The sequence below is a fragment of the Phaseolus vulgaris genome, chromosome 10, assembly GCF_000499845.2.
Source record: "Phaseolus vulgaris cultivar G19833 chromosome 10, P. vulgaris v2.0, whole genome shotgun sequence".
NCBI classification, from domain to species: domain Eukaryota; kingdom Viridiplantae; phylum Streptophyta; class Magnoliopsida; order Fabales; family Fabaceae; genus Phaseolus; species Phaseolus vulgaris.
In genome coordinates this window covers 8,916,388-8,938,529 of record NC_023750.2, presented here as the reverse complement: position 1 = coordinate 8,938,529, position 22,142 = coordinate 8,916,388, and the positions used below count along the sequence as shown (strand labels likewise).

At 35.0% G+C, this 22,142-nt stretch overlaps 1 protein-coding gene across 13 annotated transcripts; it reads right to left on the bottom strand.

Annotated features, from left to right (window-relative positions):
- Positions 1-21,807, bottom strand: LOC137819672 (uncharacterized). Of its 13 annotated transcripts, none has more exons than XM_068623578.1 (51): positions 21,592-21,807; positions 20,249-20,546; positions 19,812-20,040; positions 19,150-19,486; positions 18,930-19,043; positions 18,702-18,830; positions 18,435-18,626; positions 18,147-18,341; positions 17,766-17,903; positions 17,482-17,604; positions 17,137-17,390; positions 16,214-16,317; positions 15,599-15,693; positions 15,285-15,524; positions 13,141-13,332; positions 12,737-12,818; positions 12,545-12,612; positions 12,202-12,347; positions 11,356-11,464; positions 11,120-11,266; positions 10,989-11,036; positions 10,780-10,908; positions 10,450-10,689; positions 10,222-10,362; positions 10,036-10,121; positions 9,857-9,962; positions 9,542-9,637; positions 9,264-9,416; positions 8,351-8,533; positions 7,971-8,185; positions 7,753-7,882; positions 7,550-7,675; positions 6,739-6,783; positions 6,520-6,597; positions 6,232-6,348; positions 5,607-5,733; positions 5,425-5,525; positions 5,228-5,353; positions 5,015-5,098; positions 4,014-4,160; positions 3,797-3,925; positions 3,682-3,711; positions 3,438-3,584; positions 3,094-3,155; positions 1,940-2,093; positions 1,560-1,751; positions 1,343-1,471; positions 1,012-1,146; positions 570-806; positions 376-477; positions 1-290 (listed from the first exon to the last, which is right to left on the bottom strand). In XM_068623578.1, exons 1-51 carry the CDS (start codon positions 21,709-21,711, stop codon positions 156-158), a joined length of 7,242 nt encoding a protein of 2,413 aa, XP_068479679.1. In that variant the 5' UTR covers positions 21,712-21,807; the 3' UTR covers positions 1-155. The 13 variants fall into 13 exon arrangements, with proteins under 13 accessions (XP_068479679.1, XP_068479680.1, XP_068479684.1 ...); XM_068623579.1 differs by having other exon boundaries at positions 5,252-5,353; XM_068623583.1 differs by having other exon boundaries at positions 376-480; positions 1,367-1,471; positions 5,252-5,353.
- Between the last annotated feature and the right edge of the window lie 335 nt (positions 21,808-22,142).

Genomic DNA, 22,142 nt, shown 5'->3' with positions numbered 1-22,142 from the left:
TTAAGAGGCATGAAAAAGAAGAGAATTTCACTAAAACATGATATACAAAGTAGAAAGTGTTAGATTACAATTGAGGAAATAGTCCTAACTAACATGGTTAGGGTTAACTGGCTAACCTACACAAACTAACAAGTATGAAAAGACTATATTGACACTCAGACCCAACCAGACACCATGTTGTCATCCACTGGTTTTGGACCTCCACAAGATCTTGACACAGATTCAAAAAGCTTTTCGATCTCTGGGGCACATCTGATGAAACTCCGGTTCCAGAAGTTATACCTAGGATTCTGCAATATCACAAGAAAATATTACAAAGAGAGAAGAGAAGTGATTTGGTTAATAAGCTGTAATATGCACCAAAATAGAAAATACCTTGATAAGTTCAATAAAGGTAATGAGGAGGCCCCAGGGATGAGGACGGTTAACAATTAGGCGTTCCAACAAGACTCTAGTAATTTGTTCTTGGATAACTTCCTGCTGTCAAAACATGAGTATATAGTTAAATAATAATTGGAAATATGTCTGACATAGCTTAAGATAAAAGGCATGGCAAGAGTTAGGTGTACCTGGTTTGATTCAGCAAACAAGTAAAGAAGGATGAAAGAAAAGTAGTGTGTGTTGGTATTAGGATAACGCAGTTGGTTGGCAATGGCATTTAGAAAAAGGTAGCGGCCTTCGGTGTCCAAGTCCACGATGAGTGTCTGGAAAATATCCAAAGCAGCACCAACAGAAAATACGGCCAAGGGGAAAGCATTTGCTGAAGATTGTGCATGGGGAGTTCTTCCCTGAAGCTGATGGATTGCCTGTTATACCAAAACATTATTTAGATCTTTGCATTGTGATCATAAATATGATAGGATCTAACATGCTATGCTTAGAACAAAAAACTTCAGCAACTTTAAAACTCCAATTTAAAATGGCAATCTTAATCTATAACAGGTGGTTATTGTTATAGACTCATTAATGCAGAGGCAAATATGAAAAATAAGAGTTTCCCATTTAATGTACCTGCATTCCAACATATAGCACAAGTGAGTTGATTAATGGCACATTGTATCGAGTACCAGCAGAGGCAGCTTCATTGGGTGCGAGAAGCATCTTATCCTTCAGTTCGGACAAAAATGGAGAACTTTGTTGCCTTGTCTGCAAAAAAAGTGATTGGAAACTTATGAAAAAAAAGGTAGGAAAGTAAAAATAGATTGGAGAGAAACAACTAAGGAAATAAAAGGTAGAAAATCTTGACCAAAAAGAATTCACATGTTGTAGACAAGCAACAAATGCATAAAGCATAATCATTCTACTCAATTATAACATAGCAAACCAACTATGAACAACAAACCAATTCGAGGAGGGAAGGGCGGACCTTGAGGTAGTCATCTACATCAGCCTTCATCTGCTTTGCTTTAAGTGCAGCATCAACCTCAGAAAGAATGCGGGGTGATTGGGTAATTTCTTGAAGTAAATCAATCTGCATACAAAAGCACAAGGCAGTAACATCAACTTAAAGCTCCTTAACCTTAACAAAACGTTTAGGGGGGAATCCGAGATTCTAAGACCTTCAAATTAGGAGTAGATGGATCGGGCAGTCTCATACTACGTGGAAATGCACTTAGAATGATATTCCTCATCTGTATGCAACTTGGAGGTATAACATCACAAAAGGTAAAGTGATAGTCACATAGAAACTCGGGGAAGTCATGAAGTAGCACTAAGAGCACCCTAAGTGTCCCTTTGTAGAGGACACGGACCTGATCACAACAGAAAAATTAAAAAAAAAGTGTAGATGTAGAGAAGCATTATTGTGCATAGACCCAGTTAGAAGCTGTTAGAAAACCTATAAGAATTATCCTATAATATATTTGTATAAAATAGATAATAGGATATTTCTTAGAATTTCTAATAAAAGAAAATAATTGAGGCATAGATAGAGACAAACCGGGTCTCCCAGTTCAGCATGCCTCAGAAAGGGCTCCATAAATTGGAACAGGTCTACAAGTAACCGTTGGATATAAGGCCAACCCTTTTGACCATTACCAGTCAACATTTTAGGCATGAAGCTCCTGTGACTTATCAGCTCAAGCCATGCAAAACTGAAGAAACATGCACATAAAGGAACTAAGTTAAAAATACAAAAACAAACGAAGCATTAAAAATGTATATATAAACATACACACACACACACATATAAACATGTGTGTGTGTGTGTATGCCGTGAGCACGATAAAAAGTGATCTGTAGACATTACAGACAGAATTGTTAATGAGACTAGGCAGAACCTATATATAAATATATACACACACACACACATCATAAAGACTCTACAAGTAAATATACTCACTCAAAACAATGATAAATACTAGCATCAGGACAATTAACATTCATAATCATTCTAACAAATTACTATATTCTGTATTTCACTCGTCAAAGGTACAAAAAAATTGTCCAAAGTCTAACACGATGATACAAGAGAATATAGAAAGTTCAACCAATATAGAGGACACATTATTACAATATGATAAATTCAGGAACATTAAAGGTGGGATAGCTTGCCAAAAGACAGACATCCAACACAATTACATATAGATAGAGATCCACATTTCAATAAAAAGAAAATCGGTAAAATAAGTCATATCATAAACAATAATGAGGAGCATGTCAAATAATGCCTGCTCAGATTGGATTTAAAATGTATTCTTAGGTCAAGTCCGCCTTAATTTTGAGATTGCATTAAGCAACGCGTATATAATCAACCCAAATCCCAACATAATTCACAAACAAAGTTAAAGCGTTTTAAATTTCTGATGAATTCAGAGCCCGCTAATCATTTTACTCAACATAACCTCTTCCACAAAAAAAGGGGCATCATCTTTAGCAAGTAAATATCTGACAAAGTAAACTAGAAGTATATGATCCTTAATCAACAATGTTTATACATCTCTCCACAAAAAATAGGAATTGGAATTCTTAAATGACAGAACAGAAAATAATAGAACAATAAAACAGTCTGCATAACAAAAAAAATAGCATTCCATTACAAGATTGTTAAACCAAAATACAGCAAACTATGAATCAAAAGTAGACATTCCTAACCTGAACGCAGGAACTTTAAGCGGCTGCAATGCATGAAATGCATTGGCAAAAGCAGTCAAAATCTGCAATTCATGAAGCGGTATTAGTCAAGCCTGTTCTTAACTTATTGGGTGATGGAAAGGGGGTTGAAATGCTTTGGCAAAATCAATACAAACAAAATAACCAGCCTAATTGGCAGGTCATTACCAGTCAATAATAAAAGTATCTACTGATAAAATTCCTGACAGTTTCAAATTCACACATGTATGAACAAATTTAATGGTTATAAACAGTTTGAACCCACGTTTGTACCCAAAAAATATACAAATAAATAAACTATTCAAGTAAATGAAAGTAACAAACACCTGAAGATTTGCACCGTCAGTAACAGGCTCAAGGGAACCAAGATCTAGAAGCCAGTTGATGAATAATCTGAAAAGTGGTCTTGGATTAAAAGATGCTTTCTTCTCCTCTGCATCTTTTATAATGAATCTGACAGCAACTGCCAGAATCTATCATAAAGCAATGGGAAGTATTAGACAACAATTATATAATTAGTAATGCCTGGGAGAAAGAGAGACTGCATTAAAACTTTAGTTTATAACACACCTTGGAAAGAAGAAAGGGTTTGTTTGATCCCTGTTCCAGAAACCAACAGAACAGCTAAGATGCTAAAAATACCCAAAAAAAAAATGAGAAAAGAAAAAGATATACAGTTGACAACCTTCAAGATTGAGAAGACAAGCTTTGCATAAATATCAACTGCAAGAAATGACATTGTCTGCAGCTGTTGGGATTGTAGTGACCCTGAATTAATCATTTCAGTGGATAAGCAATGTGCAACCGCAAGCTCCTGGAAAAAAAGAACAAGGAAAGTGGTTAAACTGACAATCCTGGTCGTTAGTAGAAATGAATAGCTAGCATGAAGAAAGAAAAGCCACCAGTAATAGGCGGAAGAATCGATCTGTAAGATCATCCCCCTTCAGCAGGCCATTCTGATGCAATTGCAAGATGAAGTGGGCGGAGACTGTATCATTGGCGCCAGGAAGTTCACATATCCTATACCATTCTGTAAACAAAATGGAAACCTACAATTTGTGCATAAAATAAGTAATCATTAGAAGTTCAAAATTTTGTTTCTGGTCCAACACATACATAATTAAAGAAAGATTTGATGCCAATGTCCCTTTGCTAAACAAAGGAAAAATAAAAGGTAAGAAATAAAGGGAAAAAACTACTCAACATCTGAAACTACACGCAACTCAGCATTCTGAGCAAGATCACGCTTACAAAAGCAGTAAAGTCATAACTTGCAAAATATATTTTCTCCTTTTATGAAATGCAATAGTATCAGATTTTAGGGTTTTCAATTGGTTCTACATGACACTTCCTAAGGCTAAAAGGAGCCAGTGAAATTTTCATTTCTTTTTGCATAACTTCACAAGGGTGTGTTTTCAAAAGGCTTACTGTACACCTTATGTGGACTTGTATTATAACATATGATATGTCTCTAATAAGGTGTTTTCTTTATTTGAATCAGAACTTCAAATAGCTTACGAAAACAAGTTAAATTTTTTTCATTCAAATGAAAAAATAACTTATACATAAGCACTTCATTAAGCTGTCTATCCAAAATGGAAAAAAAATATAAACTCTCACTGTTGTGCTCATTCTTTTATTTCAAGAGCTTATAGATCTTACAAAGACAAAAAAAGTATTAATTTTTTAGTGCAATTCTAAGGTGTAATTAACTCATACATCAACTATTCTACTCAGTCATAACACAGGTACATTTGGATGAAATAAAATCTTCAATAAAACATTAAAATAAAAGTGGCAGGCGGGAAAAATATAATTAAGCCAAAATGTGAAGCAGTTATGTTGTGCCAAATAGCCAAGCAACAAAATTCACACTAATCTATCAATTTCGACATCAAGATACCTGCTCCCGGAACCCAGCTGGATCTGGTTCAATAGAATCCACGCTGTTGAACTCTTCCCTGTTCGCAGGTAGCAGACCAGGAACCTGCTTTGACACGATGACAAAAATACCCAGATTTCAGGAAAACCAAAAGCAACAACTGATAAAAAAACAGAAGAGAAGACAAAAAGTGCATGAACAATAGTGGCAGCTGAACCACATTGCTCGTGTGACCTTAATGTCTCTTGATTGTCTTGCCTTGTCCTCTTTTCCAGCATTGCCAGAGGTTAGAGCACCAGGATTCTTGATCATTTCAAGAAGTTGTGGTAATGGCTCAGGGCATCCAGGTTTTGTAGCAAGCTGAAAAATAAAATATTGTTAGGAATTTAAGGCACACACTAAGGAATGCAGAGATTCATGTAAATACAAACCTTAGCCAAAGCATCAACAAGATTGTGAAGTTCTGAAATAACTTTAGGTTCCTCGATAACCAGGGTTTGAAGAAGGGAAATGGAAAATTCCGTTGCAGCCTCTGCACATTCACCCAGTAAGTTGCTTCATTATAGTAGTATAGAAAAAGTAAAGCCTAAAAAAATATTTTCTTTGGACATACTGTTCCTTCCTCCATCAATAAGTTTTGCCATATGAACATTGTACTCAGTAAGATTTAGCAATTCACTACGGATGAGGCCAATAGTAGTTTCTTTGTTATATTTCCTTTCTTCTTCTGAGTAAATTACCTACAAGGAGTACACAATGTACAGTTTAAAACAAATCAAGAGCAATTAGGTGTCATTAAATATAAACACTTACTTAAATCATTGAAATCTATGAATATTGGAATAAAAAATAAATATACTGACATTAGTAATTAAATAATTAACTAGCTTAACTACTTTAACTGGTCTTGATGAATTAAATATTTGTTTTTTTACAAGACAAGGAGGGAGGTGTTAGTTTTAGGGTAAATAAGAAACATCTTTGGTAACAATCAAATATTGTTTCCCATCTTCAAATGAATTGTTCTTTATCAGCAAACAACAGACGTTACCTAAATTGTCAAATTTAAGGAATGAGAACAACAATATGCCATTCATAATATGCAATTTTGTAAAACAAAACTACCAAGTATACATAACATACTACAAAATGTAAGTTAAAAAGTGTCAAAAATTAAATTCTAACAATCTATAGAACATTCAACTCATGGCAACTTTTGTGAGTTCAACAGTACATACCCAACTAGTAAGCTCCTTCACAGCAAGCTTGCAAACATCACGAATGGCAGTCAAGATTGCAAGATGAGCAGAGACATGGATGTTGTTTGATGCATTATCGTATAAACCCTTGAAAACCTGTTTAAAAAAACTAACAATTGTCAATCCCATCAACCGAAAGTGGAGGTATCAGAAATGACACGGACAATAAGTATGAAACTATTGAAGTAATCAATTCAAGATAACATATATAGCCTTAACGTTCAGTAAAATTCATCAATAACAAAATTCTCCGCAGGGGAAGCACACCTTTTGAGCCACTGCTAAAGCTGCCTCATCTCGACTAACACATCTAAGTATGATCTCTGGAACCTCAGAGATGACACCCTGAACATCATTAAGAGCCCAAAACAGATATTAAAACAAGTGGAAAAGAAACTATCAAGGTAAAAAAAATGCCAGTAACCGTAATTCATATTAGGCGAAACAGTACAGACTGTATAAGTTATGTGAACCACAGTAAAATACCTGGATTTCTGCATCCCTGGAATCATTGCTGACCATAGCTTCCAACTGAAACCAATGACATAAAGACAGTCAATAAACATCTGAAAGAAACATTGCATCCTAATAATAAAAAAAAATTAATCAACAATCCATAGCACAATTGGTGGTCCTGCTTCAAAAATTATTTTACTGCACCTGCGTGAAAAATTGTAGCTTGATCGGAGATGAAAAGAAAATCAAAACAAAAAATGAAAGAATAACATAAGCAAAATTCCATTGAAGCAAAGGTATCATTTTCAAAAGTATATCTTGCAGGAAAACTTATTCCTTTTCAAACACATGCAATTTCCTTACCAGCCATAAGTTAAATTTACAATTTCCATTATCATAAAAGGTTAACCTAACAAGAAAAACCTCAAGAACAGCACCTTAATTTCCATCCTCGGTTGCATTTGCATTTAATCATAAAAAGATAACATAACATAAAAAGACATTCCCAAAATTATCTAAAAAATGCATCAATTCACCAATAACTTCAAAAACCTAGTTACCTAGGGCAAGTCTTCCATCACAACATACACACATAATATGTTATGAAACTTCTCTAATTGGCATGTTTTGCACAAGAGTGCGATGTATATGACAACCAGCGAAATTCCAACATACTCTAAATAATAAAAGCCTGGTATAAATTAATGAAACACACCGTGTAATGAAGCAATAGTAACATTCATTAGTACAATTATATAGAAATAAAATATATTGGTTATATTAACCTTCTATAATGGGATATACACAAAGAGACACAATAATCTGAAAGATTAGCAACAACCTTATGTGCAACAATTTGGAATTTATCTAGGGCATCTCTTGTTGTGAGAGAAGGCTCCAAGAAACTACTTCCAAGGCGCTCCATAGCACCTGATGTGACTAGTGTCTGTGAAGAAGTTCCAGATTCCTGGCCATAAATCACAAACATTTAGTCTATAATCATGACATGTTGAAGCAATAATAATGTTTATTTAAAATTCTCACTTTCACATCAGACGAATCCACTGCATGCAACTCAGGCGTGGAAGCAGCTGAAGGAAATGAGGCAACAGACTCTTTCTCCAAACTTAGCTGGGAAGCACTATCAGATGCTCTAATGTGAATTGAGGAAGCACTGAAACATTCAATGCAGATTGTAAATAAATTTGAATTTATAGACCTATAAGACAGAAAAACAGCCATAGAAAATAACAGGTGGGAACCTAAAATGTTGAGCCAAGTTAGACTCTGTCATATCTTCTAATGGTCGAGATACTCCTTCATATCCTGTACTCACAGGGTAACCAGGGTTAACCTGACCAGAGACAGAACCATTCGTGCTAGGAAGACCAGTATTGCCAGATTGACCAGCAACACCAGCAGACATAGAATGTGAGCTCTGGCTAGACTGGTTTTGCCATGGAAGCCGAACAAAGTCCTAATATAAAGGAACAGAAATTAAAAACTGGTGTTAATCTCTACAAATCCCAGCAAAAATTGAATACATGCCAAATGCATTTCCTAATATAAATAAACAGAAATTAAACTCTGGTGTTAATCTCTACAAATCCCAGCAAAAATTGAATACATGCCAAATGCATACCTCATATACACGCTGTTGTGACAGTGACAACTGGCCAGGCTTAGGGCGAAGAGGCTCTGGAACACCACCCATAGAACCTTGTGGATACAAATTTGCATCAAAAAATGTAGAACCCATACCTTCTCGATGCTTCCTTCTCAAAGAGAGTTGTTGACCAATCTCTGTATCGATGGTGTTTATTGCCTATAAGATAGCATCACAGACAACAAGCCAGTTAAATTGGATTTATCACTGTAAATGCAAAGTCAGAAGAGAAATGGCAGTTGTAGCCACCACTATCAACCAAATATTTTACTGATGTTACACCTAAAACAATTTGTAAAATTAGTGACATGAAATAATAAAATGTCTTGTCGCAATTATAAAAGAATTAAACTAAGAAATATTATTTTTCCTTCAGTAAAAGATTTAAACAGTCTACATAGACCCCAAAAGCAAATACTATATGTCAAAAGAAGCTATAACCTACACAATGTACATTGACATTGCGCCTCTTTTTGTTTACTCTTCACATTCATACTTCTTCAAAACAACATACAATCAAAACAAGATAAGGAAAATATAAATGGAGAGCTATGGAGGTACTTCTACTCCATCCCCAATGTGTTTCATCAGTTAACTATAACGCAAAAAAGCATTTCACATAGTAATCAAACAATCACATACAAGGAAGGATACAATTTGATAAATACTCATTCTTACAAACCCAACAATTTTACAGATGTGAGCAATTGGTGGTTCATATATCCGTATCTAACAATATACTTCAGTAATAAACAATGGAGACATCTAAATAATGTCTACATTCTAAAATTAATTATTATATTACCAAATGAAAGAAGCAACAAAAGAATTTTTCACCATTGTTGGCATTGCCACTAATAGCTATAACCACAGATATTTAGCAACTAACCTTATCAGTAGCAGCCTGTTCAATGACAGCACAGCCTAGATCAAGATTATCATTGGTGACAAGTTGCACAGCTTGTTCCAAAATTTCATTAGCAATATTTAGGTTCTGCAGTGAAGTCCTCAATTGACCAGAGATCGATGCCCGTAATGGCTCCTAGAAATTGAGATGCATTAACCAGAAGAAAATAAAACAAAAGTAGCCTAAAAACATAACACTCTAAAAGAATTAGCTAACTAACATATATGCAACAGAATAGATATCATATTTAAGGGCATTACTTTGCAAGTAACATGAGCCAAACTCCCAGCAAGACTTGCGACCATTAAGTGTGCTGCATTTAATATGCGTGTCTCATCAGATTCCATGGCATAATCCTGCATATGATTTACATAAATTAAAATCAAGAAAAAAAAAACTAAAAAAGCTGTTTATCTACACAACTAATCAAGAGTTAAAAAGATCGTTACTAAAAGAGGCGACATTATAAACCATATCATCCTAGATATATCCAATGAAAAGATTACATCAGGAATTACAACAAATGGAATTTCAAAAATCAAGCAGTTAAAGCAAGGCTTCAGTAATATGTAAACCTTTAAAACAAGCTCCTTTGTAGTTTGTGTTGCTATGGAAACACTACGCTGCACAATACTAGACACTATCTCTTTGATAGCTCTATCCATTGCAATGGGTACCGCTCTGTAATAAAAAAATAGTATCCAAATCACACATATATTCAAACAAGAAGTACAACATAGTGATAGCACCATACCTCTGAAAATGCATTTGCAAACCAAAACCACTGAGCTTTTGATTAATAATAACGTGAGTCCCAATGTTAGGTATCTGTGTTGGAAGCTGTAACCACAAGAAGCAACAATCAGTGATGCTTAAAAATAACCTTCAATTAATCTATAAATAGTCCAAAAAGGAGGGAAACGAGATTTTGATTCCAAACCTGGCTAATAGAAAACGGTGCTTGGGCAGGAGTAGCTTGTAACAGCCCTTGAGCAGAGGGAAGTTGATCAGACAATCCCAAAGGTGTTACCTTTTCATCTTCCATCAATGCACCCGAAGACATATGAAGAGGACCAGCATACTATCCACACAGAAATATTCAAAGAAATATTTATAAATCAACAAAAGGAAAAGATCACCATAGACCAAAAAGAACGCAAAAACAAACCTGAGACAGCATATGTGGATGAGCACCCGTATTTGATTGATTGGTGACTTCAAGTGGCAATTCCACTTGATTTACTGGAGGTACAAGACCAGATTTTATGTCAGTAATCATTTGTGATTGAGATGCTCCAACATCTTTATTAGAGAAATCAGGATTTCCTTCAAATTCTCTTTTTCGATCCTTCAGGAGAGAAGTTGGGGTGACATCCTTCATATCAACACCAAGATTTTTGAATAAAACCTGTATAGCACAATTATTACATTAAATAGGTGGATGAGTAACAAAATTATGCAAATGATACTCCAGCATGGAAAGAGAAAAGAAACTGACCTCTATGTCAAACTTGAGGTTCATTTTCAAGTTTGGCATTGAATAAATTTCAACAAGCAATCCCAAAATGCCCATAGTCCAAGGATTAGGAGGTTGGTATGCAAGACTGCTTTGGCATGGTTCAAGGACCTATAGCATAAAATTGAATGACAATGTAGCATGCCTATTGAATATAACCAATGAAAAATAATCACAACCAAAAATTATACCTTTGATGTAAATGGAATAACAGCAATCATTAGCCCCTTCTCATATGCCTACAATGTGGAAAACAATTTGATAAGCAAATGATAACTTGAAATGCCATCTACTCCTAAAATATATTCAATTTCGAATTTACCTCCATAATCAAAGACTTTGGGTCTATTTCACGAGCCCTCAAAACCTGATTCCGGCCAATTGTTAACTTTCCAAGCCAGCTCCCCAAATTTTTAAGCAAAGAGCGTTCCTCTGAACTTGATTTTATGAGTTCAGATCCTAAAAGAACCTGAAGATTATGCAAACACAAAGTATTATTTCAAACATTTTACACATCTACTCATAAATCAAGCAAGGAACAGAAACAAGAATCAAAACCTTGCAATTTTCATAAGTTGCCTGAACAATCTCTTTGTTCAAAGCCTTTGAATTAACTTTGTCCAGGAATTTCAGGTACAGGTCATGGAAATTTGGTTCAATGCTTGCTCTGGAAGGAAGTATCAGTTGGTATTAAGTATATGCATAAAAAAAATAGAGGTACCATTTTGATAAGATAAATATAAAAGCTGTGTATAGTAAGATGTGCCAAAAACAGTTTGAAAAAATAATTCCTATGTTAATGAACACAAAATAAAATATGAAACTTCTACTATCTACCCCCATGTTCTGTCTCAACTTCTACCTTCTCAAAATTCAATTGAGAGAAACGGAAATTATTAACAATGGTTTGCTAGATTCATCTAATACTCACTATTTCCATGTTAAACCCAAGTTCTTGGTTTAATTTATTTTGTAATGGAGTACACTGAAAATATCTATGAACTCAACAGTCTCTGTAATGGAAGAATAAAAACATGTGGTTTATACTGATCAACAACTCAATAATAGCAGGACCTAGAATAGTTACAAAACCAAATTTCTATGCTTCTAAGACCTGTTAAATGCTCTACACCTTTTAATTCTCTATTTACCCCCAACAATCCAATTAAACCTCCTTGCACTTAATCACTGTAAAGCAGGACTTAGAAAATATACAAATCCAAATTTTGTAGTCTCTAAGATCTGTTTAGTTACCCTACTCATTTATTTATTAGCCCCAATAGTCCATTTAAGCTTCCCTGCTGACCCTTAGTAAATTCGCTTTCTGCACAGTCAATATACCTACGTGGATGTAACATTTTAAGCAATTGTATGACATGTGACATAACACGAAGCAAAACTAACCTTTTCATAACCATATACTGCGCAAACCAAGGATAGTACTGTTCTTTCAAAATTTCAGTGAACTCTTTTGATTTAGCTTCAATATTAGCAGCAGAAACATTATTAATTATAAATAATATCTTGTCCTGAACTTCTGACCCTGGAGCCTGTTAGCAAAAAAATGAGGCTTAAACTACAGCAAGTAAAAGAAACACAATTTAAATTCATATAAGAAATTAAAGTAAAACAGGGACCAGGTGAAACATAAAAAACATCAAAATTATTTGTAAGCAGGTATGTAAATCCATTAAAAAACTCAAGAAAGCAGCCAATCCCATAAATTAATTGTAAGAGGCTAGAGCACCTCAATAGGAATTTCTCTTTTCTCAGCAGCAGCAACCAAAGTTTCAATGTTCAAGGCAGATCCAAACCCTACATCAGATGCACATATCAAAGGGGTACAAAATATATTCAGAAAATAAGAACATAATTAAAGGATACTATCTATGACTTTATGCTATGTAAAGGAAACTGTTAACAAGTAAAAAATATATACTGGTAGAAGTAGGGACACGGGAAGGGCGGACAAAACCAGGAGAAGAAGATAGCATTGACGAGGTGCTGACTGAGCTATGCAACTGCAATTGTAGCAACAAAACTAAGTCCCGGTATAAAAATATGAGAATGTGAAATATAATAAAGCATGGTAAACAGAGAAAGTTAAGCAGAGAAAAATAAAATCCGAAATATTCTGAGAAAATCACTGATAAAATTTGTGGTTCAATATATGAAAATCACTGACTACGTAACAACCAACAACCATGAGTTACAATGGAAACATATAGCTTCCGTAACTGAAAGTAGACTATCCTTCTCAACTACCCAAGTATGTCACTAACACAATATAAGTAAGAATACAGAATATTACAATGCTCAAAGAACAATATAAAAGTATAATACCTTATTGGTATTAGAAGCATCAGTAGGTGTTAGTACTGAAGATTGCCCTAGAGAAGATAACTGTGGTTTGACATCAGTAGATGAACCAACAGAAGCTTTGTGACGATCATCCAAGAGATTTTCACGTCTCTGTTGAAGCTGCAGTGACAAATGTTGCTGCCCAGGTTGTATGACTGTGGGGCCACTGAGCTGCTATAAGGATACAGCATAAATAAAATGTTAGCCGGACAGAAATTCAATAAAAAGTAATTGAAAGGAAAATAAAATAACATCTATTATCCATAATCTTTTTTTTATGATATAACCTTATCAAGTGACAAGTAATAATAACAGGTTTCTTTCCCCACCACAAATATCCCAGAAAAACAAACCCTGCAGCAATGGGTCTCCACGGAATAACAACAAAGACCCTACCATACTAATGATTCACACAATGGGAAACAAAACACCTAGATGTGATACAACCGATCTTCCGCTCATAAATGGAGCAAATGACTATTATTCAGAGAAGCAGCGTAGTCTATAATGTGATGAATATGAAAAAAGTTTTAGGGCGATATGCAAAAAAGTTTCGGCTTATACTAAGGAAGCCCAAGTCAATGAGAAAAAGCTGGATAGAATAAATAAACAAATAGAACATAAGGGACACTCATCCCTGAGGTTAAAGTCCCTTGAGTATCCACAATGGAATTAAACACAGGAAGCAGATCGGGAAAATTGGGGATCACTGCGGAGAGCAATTTTACTCACAAAATCAATGAATGGAATCATTCATCATGTCAATCCTGCCAGATGTGTGCAGGCTCAAGCTCCTAGTAAATCAATTGACCCAACTCATGTAGTTGGAAACTCCAAATAGGATATTGCAAACCAACTTTAATATTTTTTTTAAAAATAACCATCTTTTCCCTTAGGGTTCCCAGTTGCAAATTAGAGAATATATGAAGCATTCTTCACAACTCCACTTCTTCACTAAAAGGAGCACCAAATAAACAACACTGCCATAGTCATCTTTGGACATTGTCATTGTCAGTCATCGCAATGCACATACTGTAGTCACTTGCCATTGCAGTGGTGGCTTTGTGGTCTCTGGCCGTCAGCAAGGCTCACAGCAACACCAACTACTACATTGTGTGTGACTGTTTTTGGATATTGCTGGCTGTTCTGAGCAATTTTATGACATGTGAACCTATTTCCAATTGTTTTAACTAATGGATCTTAAAATTTAAGATTTATTGTTAGTTATTTTCTTCTCTATATTATTTTTAATACATGTGCAGGTCTGTAAATATAGTTATTCATATATGCATAACTCTTACAAGTCAAATTAAGATCTCATGTTATGATATTTTATCCCCCTCCAATCCCCGAGTTTCACAACATCAATGGCAGCGCATAAGATTTTCAGATGTATCTGCCAATTCCAATCACATTCCCTTAATAAAGCCCAATTTGCACAGGACCACAACTCCAAATCGCAACCTTGCCTCTCACTTTGTTTCTGCAGACACAAAGCCCTAATAGTTTGATTGGATAGGTGAAGATAAAAAAGAGTTACTTTGTTTGTATCATAGATTTAGAGTACTTTTCCACTCTATATCCAACCTATTTCCACTATGCTCTCTCTCTCTCATTTCCTCTCTATTTTATTCAACCAGAATAACTGTAACTTTCATTTTATCTCTTACCTATTTCACTCATCCTGGAATATGACCCAAGATCCTCAATAACCAAGGCAGCTGCAAGGACCAAGGCTGCCATGGTCGCAATTTGGGTGAAACCCACTACACTATAGAGCTATTGTGCCACAATAACTGATATAGTTAACAACACCCTCAGCCAAAAACAAAATACATCAAGCACAAACAGAAGTATGATCATATTGAACATAGGTACATAAATAAATAATCTTTAATACGAAAACTAGGTTTAGAACAACCAACTTAGGCACAATGTTACAATGTCATAAACCATTAACGTAAAAATATATAATATGTAACAGAAAAAGGTATAAAATTTAATTATAACTGACTATCCATGAGCAATTGCACTTCTAATGTAAAATTAAAACCAGACTCTTAAATCTGACTCATTTTAGAAAATAGAATACAAGACAAACACAAATGATAACAAGTTATTCTTACCTCTACATGCCCTAATGTAGCCGGTGCAGAATGATGGTTACTAATAACAGAAGCATGACTTGCCCCATCACCATCCGAATGACCAGAAGAAATCCTAGCAAGGGCCTGCTCAATGAAAGCAACTATTTCTGAATGTGTACTGCGCAAATGGGAAATTTGAAGAATATGATTGCAATACTGAGGCCACTCAATTAGACGATCCACAAACTGCTCCAATGCCAGACTTCCAAACAAAAACATCTGTACAAAAGTTTCGTCAGCCCTCACATCAAATGAAAACTTCAAAGGAATTCACTATTCAAAACAACACAAACTTTTGAATCTGCAGGCTTGCGCAATGCATCAAGAACATAACGCAGTGCAATCCCCAAAGACAGATGAGTTACAAGCTGATGCTTGATCACAGAACCTGGTACATGATATAAAAATAAATGAAGGAAAAAATGGTACCAAAGAATATGAATGTGGTTGCAAAATCGTGGACCGATAATGTTAGCAAAAGCCCGCACTGTGCGTACTAAAAAACATAATTTTAATAATGACACCCAATGAAGAAAACCCCAAAATTTATATGCACTACATACGTATAGGATAAGAAGTTTACAAGTTAGAAAAACAGTCTAAGGGAATAAATTTTCTAACAGAGTATGTAACTATCATTGTCACAGGTTCAACTTAGCCTGGTCAATTTTGTCAGCAAACGGAATTATTAATGCACATTATCATCTAAATGCATGATTGCAGCCTTATGCTTACATGATGAACATATACGAGCACAACTCTGACTAAAAACATTTTACATTACTTACCAATTCACCAATCCAGATCAAAAGTTGCTTGGTTGAAATGAAACACTATCATAAACCTCAATAGTTGATGATCATATGAAGTTAAATTTCATCATCTACAATGCCAAAAGAGAAACTTACCAAAGAGAACTGCAGCTATTTTGAGTTGCCTTTCAGGATACTTTGGAAAAAATCTATACTCCTCGAATAAGTTTGCAATCATGCAATCAAAAATCGATTTCTCCCTGTTAACTCACCAAGAGAGAAAGGATTTTAGTACTTAGCCCAAAAACCACAAACTTAATGCCATTGACAGAATTTCCAACCAAGGGACCAGGGTTGGCAAATCAATCCACTTATCAACCATTCACCCGTCAGTCCACAAGTAAATTCATCTAATTATGCATTACAAAAATATAAAAAAATGGATTCATCAACACCATCCATCTAATTTTAGGATGCTTGATCTATCCACTATTATTCAAAATCCAACAGATCATCCTATCAATACTTAATGGATTAAAGATAGTGCAGCTAATTTTTCATTATTAAATTATTCTTAAAATTTCATTTTTAAAAACTTTTCAAAATTCCACTTTTAAATTTTTGGCAAAATTTATTTCTGAATTTTTTTAAAAATAAATCATTATATTTTTTAAAAAAATTTAATTTTATGAATGGATTGGATATTCATCCATACAAAATAATTGTGAAAGAATTGGATTGCATTATTATTAAAAGGAACAGATTGGATTAGATTTTTAATTAAACTGTTAATGTATCCAATCCATTATAATTCAAAAAAAAAATCAATCCAACCAGTCTGGAACCCCTACAAGGTAAAAAAGAACACACATGCGTTGAACATGAAAGTTTAATTTTCTTTTTCCTCAGGGAAGGTTTTAAGAGGCATAATTAACAGCTAGAGTGAGCCTCAAAAACCTTGATACAAATGGTTACTAAACTTTTATAAAATTCACAAGGCCAGAACTTCAAAAATAACACAACACTAAGATGGTATTTACAACAACAGATTGACCAGAGGAAATTTTAGAAATTATCACCTCTTCACTGAAGATTCCTTGAATCTAGCAAGCATTTGTACCATTGCATTAATGGTTAACTGATCAGAGAACATTTGATGGAAGTAAGAGTTTGCTTCTGCTTCAATGTCATCCGCATATCCATCAGAAGTAGATGAATCAGCTGCTCCACCATTCTGAATCCTTGGATTTGAATCTATAATAGATATATGCAGCCTCTCCAACTCCTCAGAAAGATGTCTAGGGGCAACCAAGTCATTATGAGATTTAAGAACCTGTAATCTAAAAAGGTCAGATACAACAGTAAAAATGAAAACAAATGAGGCTATAGGAGAGGCAGAGAAACCAAATGATTTAAAGTATAACCTTCAAGACAGTAGCAGTTGTCTCAGCATATAGACTCAGAACAGCACTAGATGGATGAAAAGATTGGCCAGAAAGGTTCTGTGATCCACCAAAATGGGCATCCTTCAAGAACTTGAGACACTCCTGCAAGGTAGGCCAAATAATGTCAGCCACTTTTCTGCTACGATAAATTCAGAGAAGTACAACTAAAAATGCTATGAACAAAAAACCAAAAGAATGCATAAATCTATAATGCTACTGCCATTAAAATTTAGAAATCAAGTAATGAGGGAAGGCATTATTACCTCAAAAAAGGTTTCCTTGTATGTAATTAAGTTGCTACTCAACCACTTCTCAAAGTCAAGTAATTCTTTTCTTGATGCAACAGCTGCTAACCTTATACTATAATGAGAAGGAATAACTTCCACCACAGATGATAAAATCTGTAAAACAAATATGATAGATTAGAAATGGCAAGAAAAAAATAACAGAAACATGAGATTGGTATTCATGAAGACAAATTTAAAAGCTTATAGCAAGGTAACTAAAAGGACTCAAGGAATGTGAGAGCTGCTCATTTTAACAAAGTTTAGACTTAAACAAGAAAAAAAAACAATACCTAACAGTAAAATCCATATATAAGAAAACAATCAAAATGAAAAATACAAACTTAACAATAAAACAACCTTTAGCTCCTGGCAGATGTCCACAATTCTTATAATACTGTCTGAGTCATGGTTTTGAGAATCAATTATCCCTCTAAAGACCAAGTTAGGATTTACATGCCAAAGGTGTAGAATCATCCCACTGCCTACAGCACTTTTTACAATCATGGGAAAAACAATTAGAGATACTTCCTGCTGCAAGAGATTGTAGGCCGTCTGCAAGAACAACAAATAAAAACTTCATATCAAGAAAAGAGAGGAAATGGAAAACTGTTGAGAACTAACAAATATGAATCCATTAAATTTTACATTAATGTGTGCCATCCCAAGAAGCAAGACTTCAGGACAGTGCTTAAGGGGATAATCAAGGATTGATCGAACAACACTGGCATGACCTTTTTCAGCTAGCTGGCAGAGGACATCTAAAAGGTCAAGACACAGCCATGAATGATTGGGATGTCCATTTTGAAGTTTGTGGCCATTAATTGCATCAGCATATACCTGAAAAGCAATTTGTTGCCATAAAATATGTAGATGGGAACAAGTAATAGAATTAGTGAAAAACGATCACCATACCAGCTGTCTTCCAGAGTGTGAAAAGGTAAACATTTCCGGTGCTGCTGATACAGCATATTTAAGGAGCGACAACTGACCCTCAGTATTCTTCCAGACAGACCCACAGATGGCATGGAGAGGAAACGGTTCCTGCTAGGCCCATTTCATACATTCAGGATTTTATAACAGAGCTTGCATGTATATCAATTAAGCTCAAGGGAAAGTATATGTAGTGTTCTGATATCATACCTTACAGGCATGTTTATATACGGACATGAGAAAAGAGAATGCCTCTTCACTAGGAAGAAAAAACCCTTCATGATCAAGATTTTCAATAACACGTACCCAATTGGTATGAGGTGCCTATATCAGAAAAATGAAAACATTTATCTCATTTATTCCAATTCCAGCAACAGGAATAAGAGCACATGACAAGATGGAATTTTAAGCTTTATTGAAGAAAACTCACAAGATGCTTGACTGTATCAATCAAGACATCAATATTCCAAGAGTTCAGCGGCGGCAACTCAGACACGTTGTATCCATGGGCCGCACGAAAATTTAAGTATGTGTTTTGGTTGTCCTCCAACCCAGTATGGGTACAAGCAATAGCACCAAGTAATTTAGAGAGTGTATGTTCAGTTAAAGGTAAGAAGAGTGAAAATATATCCTTGCACTGTGAAACATCAACAGTGCATCCATAGCCTAGCTCCTTCACAATATCACCCATGTTCATTTCCTTCTGTATGTCTGCCAAAATAGCATCAAAATCATTTTCTCCAGAGTCGTGGAACAACTCCATATTCCTGTAATTTGCAGATAGAGAAACATCATAACCCCAGGATTTAATCATTTATTATTAATAATGTAAATCAAAAATACAGTTTTATTCAAACGTGAAGCTGATTGTAATTTGCCAGCATTTTAAATTTAATTAATGATTAAAAGGGTTCAACTTAACTACTTATTTCAGGGGTTAAATAAAATAAGTTTTCAATATTATTCACAGAACAGTGAGTAGTTAACTTCATACATGGTAATCAGTCAGTAATAATCTATAATTATCATGACTTTTTTACCATAATTTTATCACCCATACAATACAAAAAGGATAGGTATATAAGTTACCACCTTAAAAAATCAGCCTCATGCATCTCATCAGGAAGCAATGGAGTCAAGACGAAAGGTGGTGTGTCTTTGAACTCCACAAGTGATAATATCTGCATAAAGGAATCCACGTGCTTGGAAAGACCCTCGGACTGCTTTAGGAACATGATAATACTGTGAATTTGCTCATGAAAACTCATAGAACCAGGGTTGGCACACAATTCCTCAATCTGAGACATGCAAAAGTTTTTTCCTAAACACAAGCAAAATTTCTGATCAAATAACGTAATATATAAACATAAAACTACATAATACTCTGAGAAAATATTGATGTGATAGATAATACAGAAATGACCACGAAACGAACATTACAAAAATATATAAACATTATTTATCAAGCAAAATGTTCATAAGAAAAAACATTTAAAAAAACTGAAACTAGAAATTAACTTCATACTTACCACACAGCCTGACATCAGGATTCTCAGAATCAGATAAAGCAAGACTGATGACCATCTTTTCCAATAAAGATAACTGCAATCCATTACAAAAAATTTCTAGAAAGCTTTCATTAATTTCCATATTCTTCATGGACTCAGAAAACACTGTGCTGAAGTTTGGTTTGTCCAAGAGGTATTTAATGACTGCCCCAAGAATTGGCTCATGCTGCATGTCTTTCGTATCTCTTCTGGCATAACCATAGTGATCCAAGCAAGTTTGAAGCAGCAAAATGCATCCAGTGGTTCCAAATTCAGCAAACTGTCAGCCAAACAAAGTACAAGTCAATAACAAATCCAAAAACAGACAGCCAATACAGAGAAAATTTCAAATATGAATAAATTAAAAAGTAAGAACACACAAAAGAAAATCCACTAAGGTGTGCAGAAGCTAATAGTTGCCTACTATTCTAAGATTAGGGTAATTCGCAGGGAGCAAATGCAGAGAGAGAGAGAGCACCGTGCAAGACAGGACATAAACAAAGACGCAAAGTCCATAAAACAGCAGAAAAATAACAGGTCAGAAATGGCATACACAAATCATAGTCATATTATAACCACCAGAGAAAGAATATAGACACTGGATCATTACCAAATTACAGTGACACTGAACCTTAGCATCTTATATTTGTTTGCTAAATACCATTAATTTCTCTCAGGAATCCCAGATGATTAAAAACCAAATGCTAAAAACCTCGAGATCCTATCCACTACAATCACCTCCACAACACTATCTACTCTTCAGCTGAGCATAATCTCAAAACACCGCAAAAATAATTATGATCAGGCCACACCTTCTACAAAGGCCAAAGCCCATCCGTAAATCATTTCATACTCCAATTTACTAAAGCACAGTAGTGAGCAAAAATAATGTAGCTAGATTGATTATTCTCCTTATCACAGGAAGACAACAACATCTAACAAAGCATTTCAAAAGAATACAAACAAACATCATGCGCAAAAAAGGTAAATTTGAAAAGGTAACACCAGTACCATAAACCCTAGAAACACCCAACTACATAAATCTACAAAATCATTTCCACACACAGCATATTCGAGCACCGCACACCAAGGTCGCAAAAGTAAAGCATTGAACACACGCATTAAACAAACAAAAGCACGTCAAGTCGATTTTAAATTGGATTCCCTCAAAGGGAATTTGCGCAGCCCCCGGGTGAGAAAGGAGGAAACTTTATCAAGCACGGAGCACGAACACAAAATTGGAGAGAAACCCAGAAAAAATTAGCGTAAGAAATGAGATGGGGTTTTGAGGAGGAAGAACATGGAGAAATGGATGAATGAATGACCTGAGAGAGTTGATGGAAAACGGAGTCAAAGTTGACTTCGTTCAAGGTGGTGAGGAGAAAGCGAATCTGGTTGGAGGAAAAGTTGGACATGGATGGCAAGGAATGAAGAAGAGTCTTCATCACAGAGAATGCTGGAAATGGTAGAGAAGAGAAGAGAATGCGTGAGATTTGAGTGTGAAGAAGGTTGCTTTGCTGCTTGATTTGGGTCTGAAAGGAACCATGTTGTCCTTCTTCCTCTTTATCTTGGGCTTATGGGAATAATCTTGCAGGCCTTGACCCATTTTTAGCGGGCGGGCCTTCTGGATCTTTTTGGGTGTTTCTTCCTGCACCCCTATATTTTAAAATACCAAAATAGCCTTGTTATTTTTATTTGAAAAGGCACCATTATGGGGTTTATAAGTTTCCAGAATGTGGGTTCCGCAAAATTTATGGATTAGTGGATCTGGAATGTTTTTTTTTTTACTTATGAATTGGTGAATCCGGAATGTATTTTTTGACTTATGGATTGGTGAATTCGAAATGCATTTTTTGACTTATGAATTGGTGGATGC

Bases quoted from the DNA above. Each gene is read 5' to 3' on its own strand.
- LOC137819672 (XM_068623581.1), bottom strand. From the start codon at position 21,711: ATGAAGACTCTTCTTCATTCCTTGCCATCCATGTCCAACTTTTCCTCC. The intron at 5,354-5,424 runs GTTTGTATTTAC...TTTATTTTTCAG, and splicing joins TTGTTGATGCTTTGGCTAAG to CTTGCTACAAAACCTGGATG. The intron at 5,099-5,227 runs GTCACACGAGCA...GTGTCAAAGCAG, and splicing joins GACAATCAAGAGACATTAAG to GTTCCTGGTCTGCTACCTGC.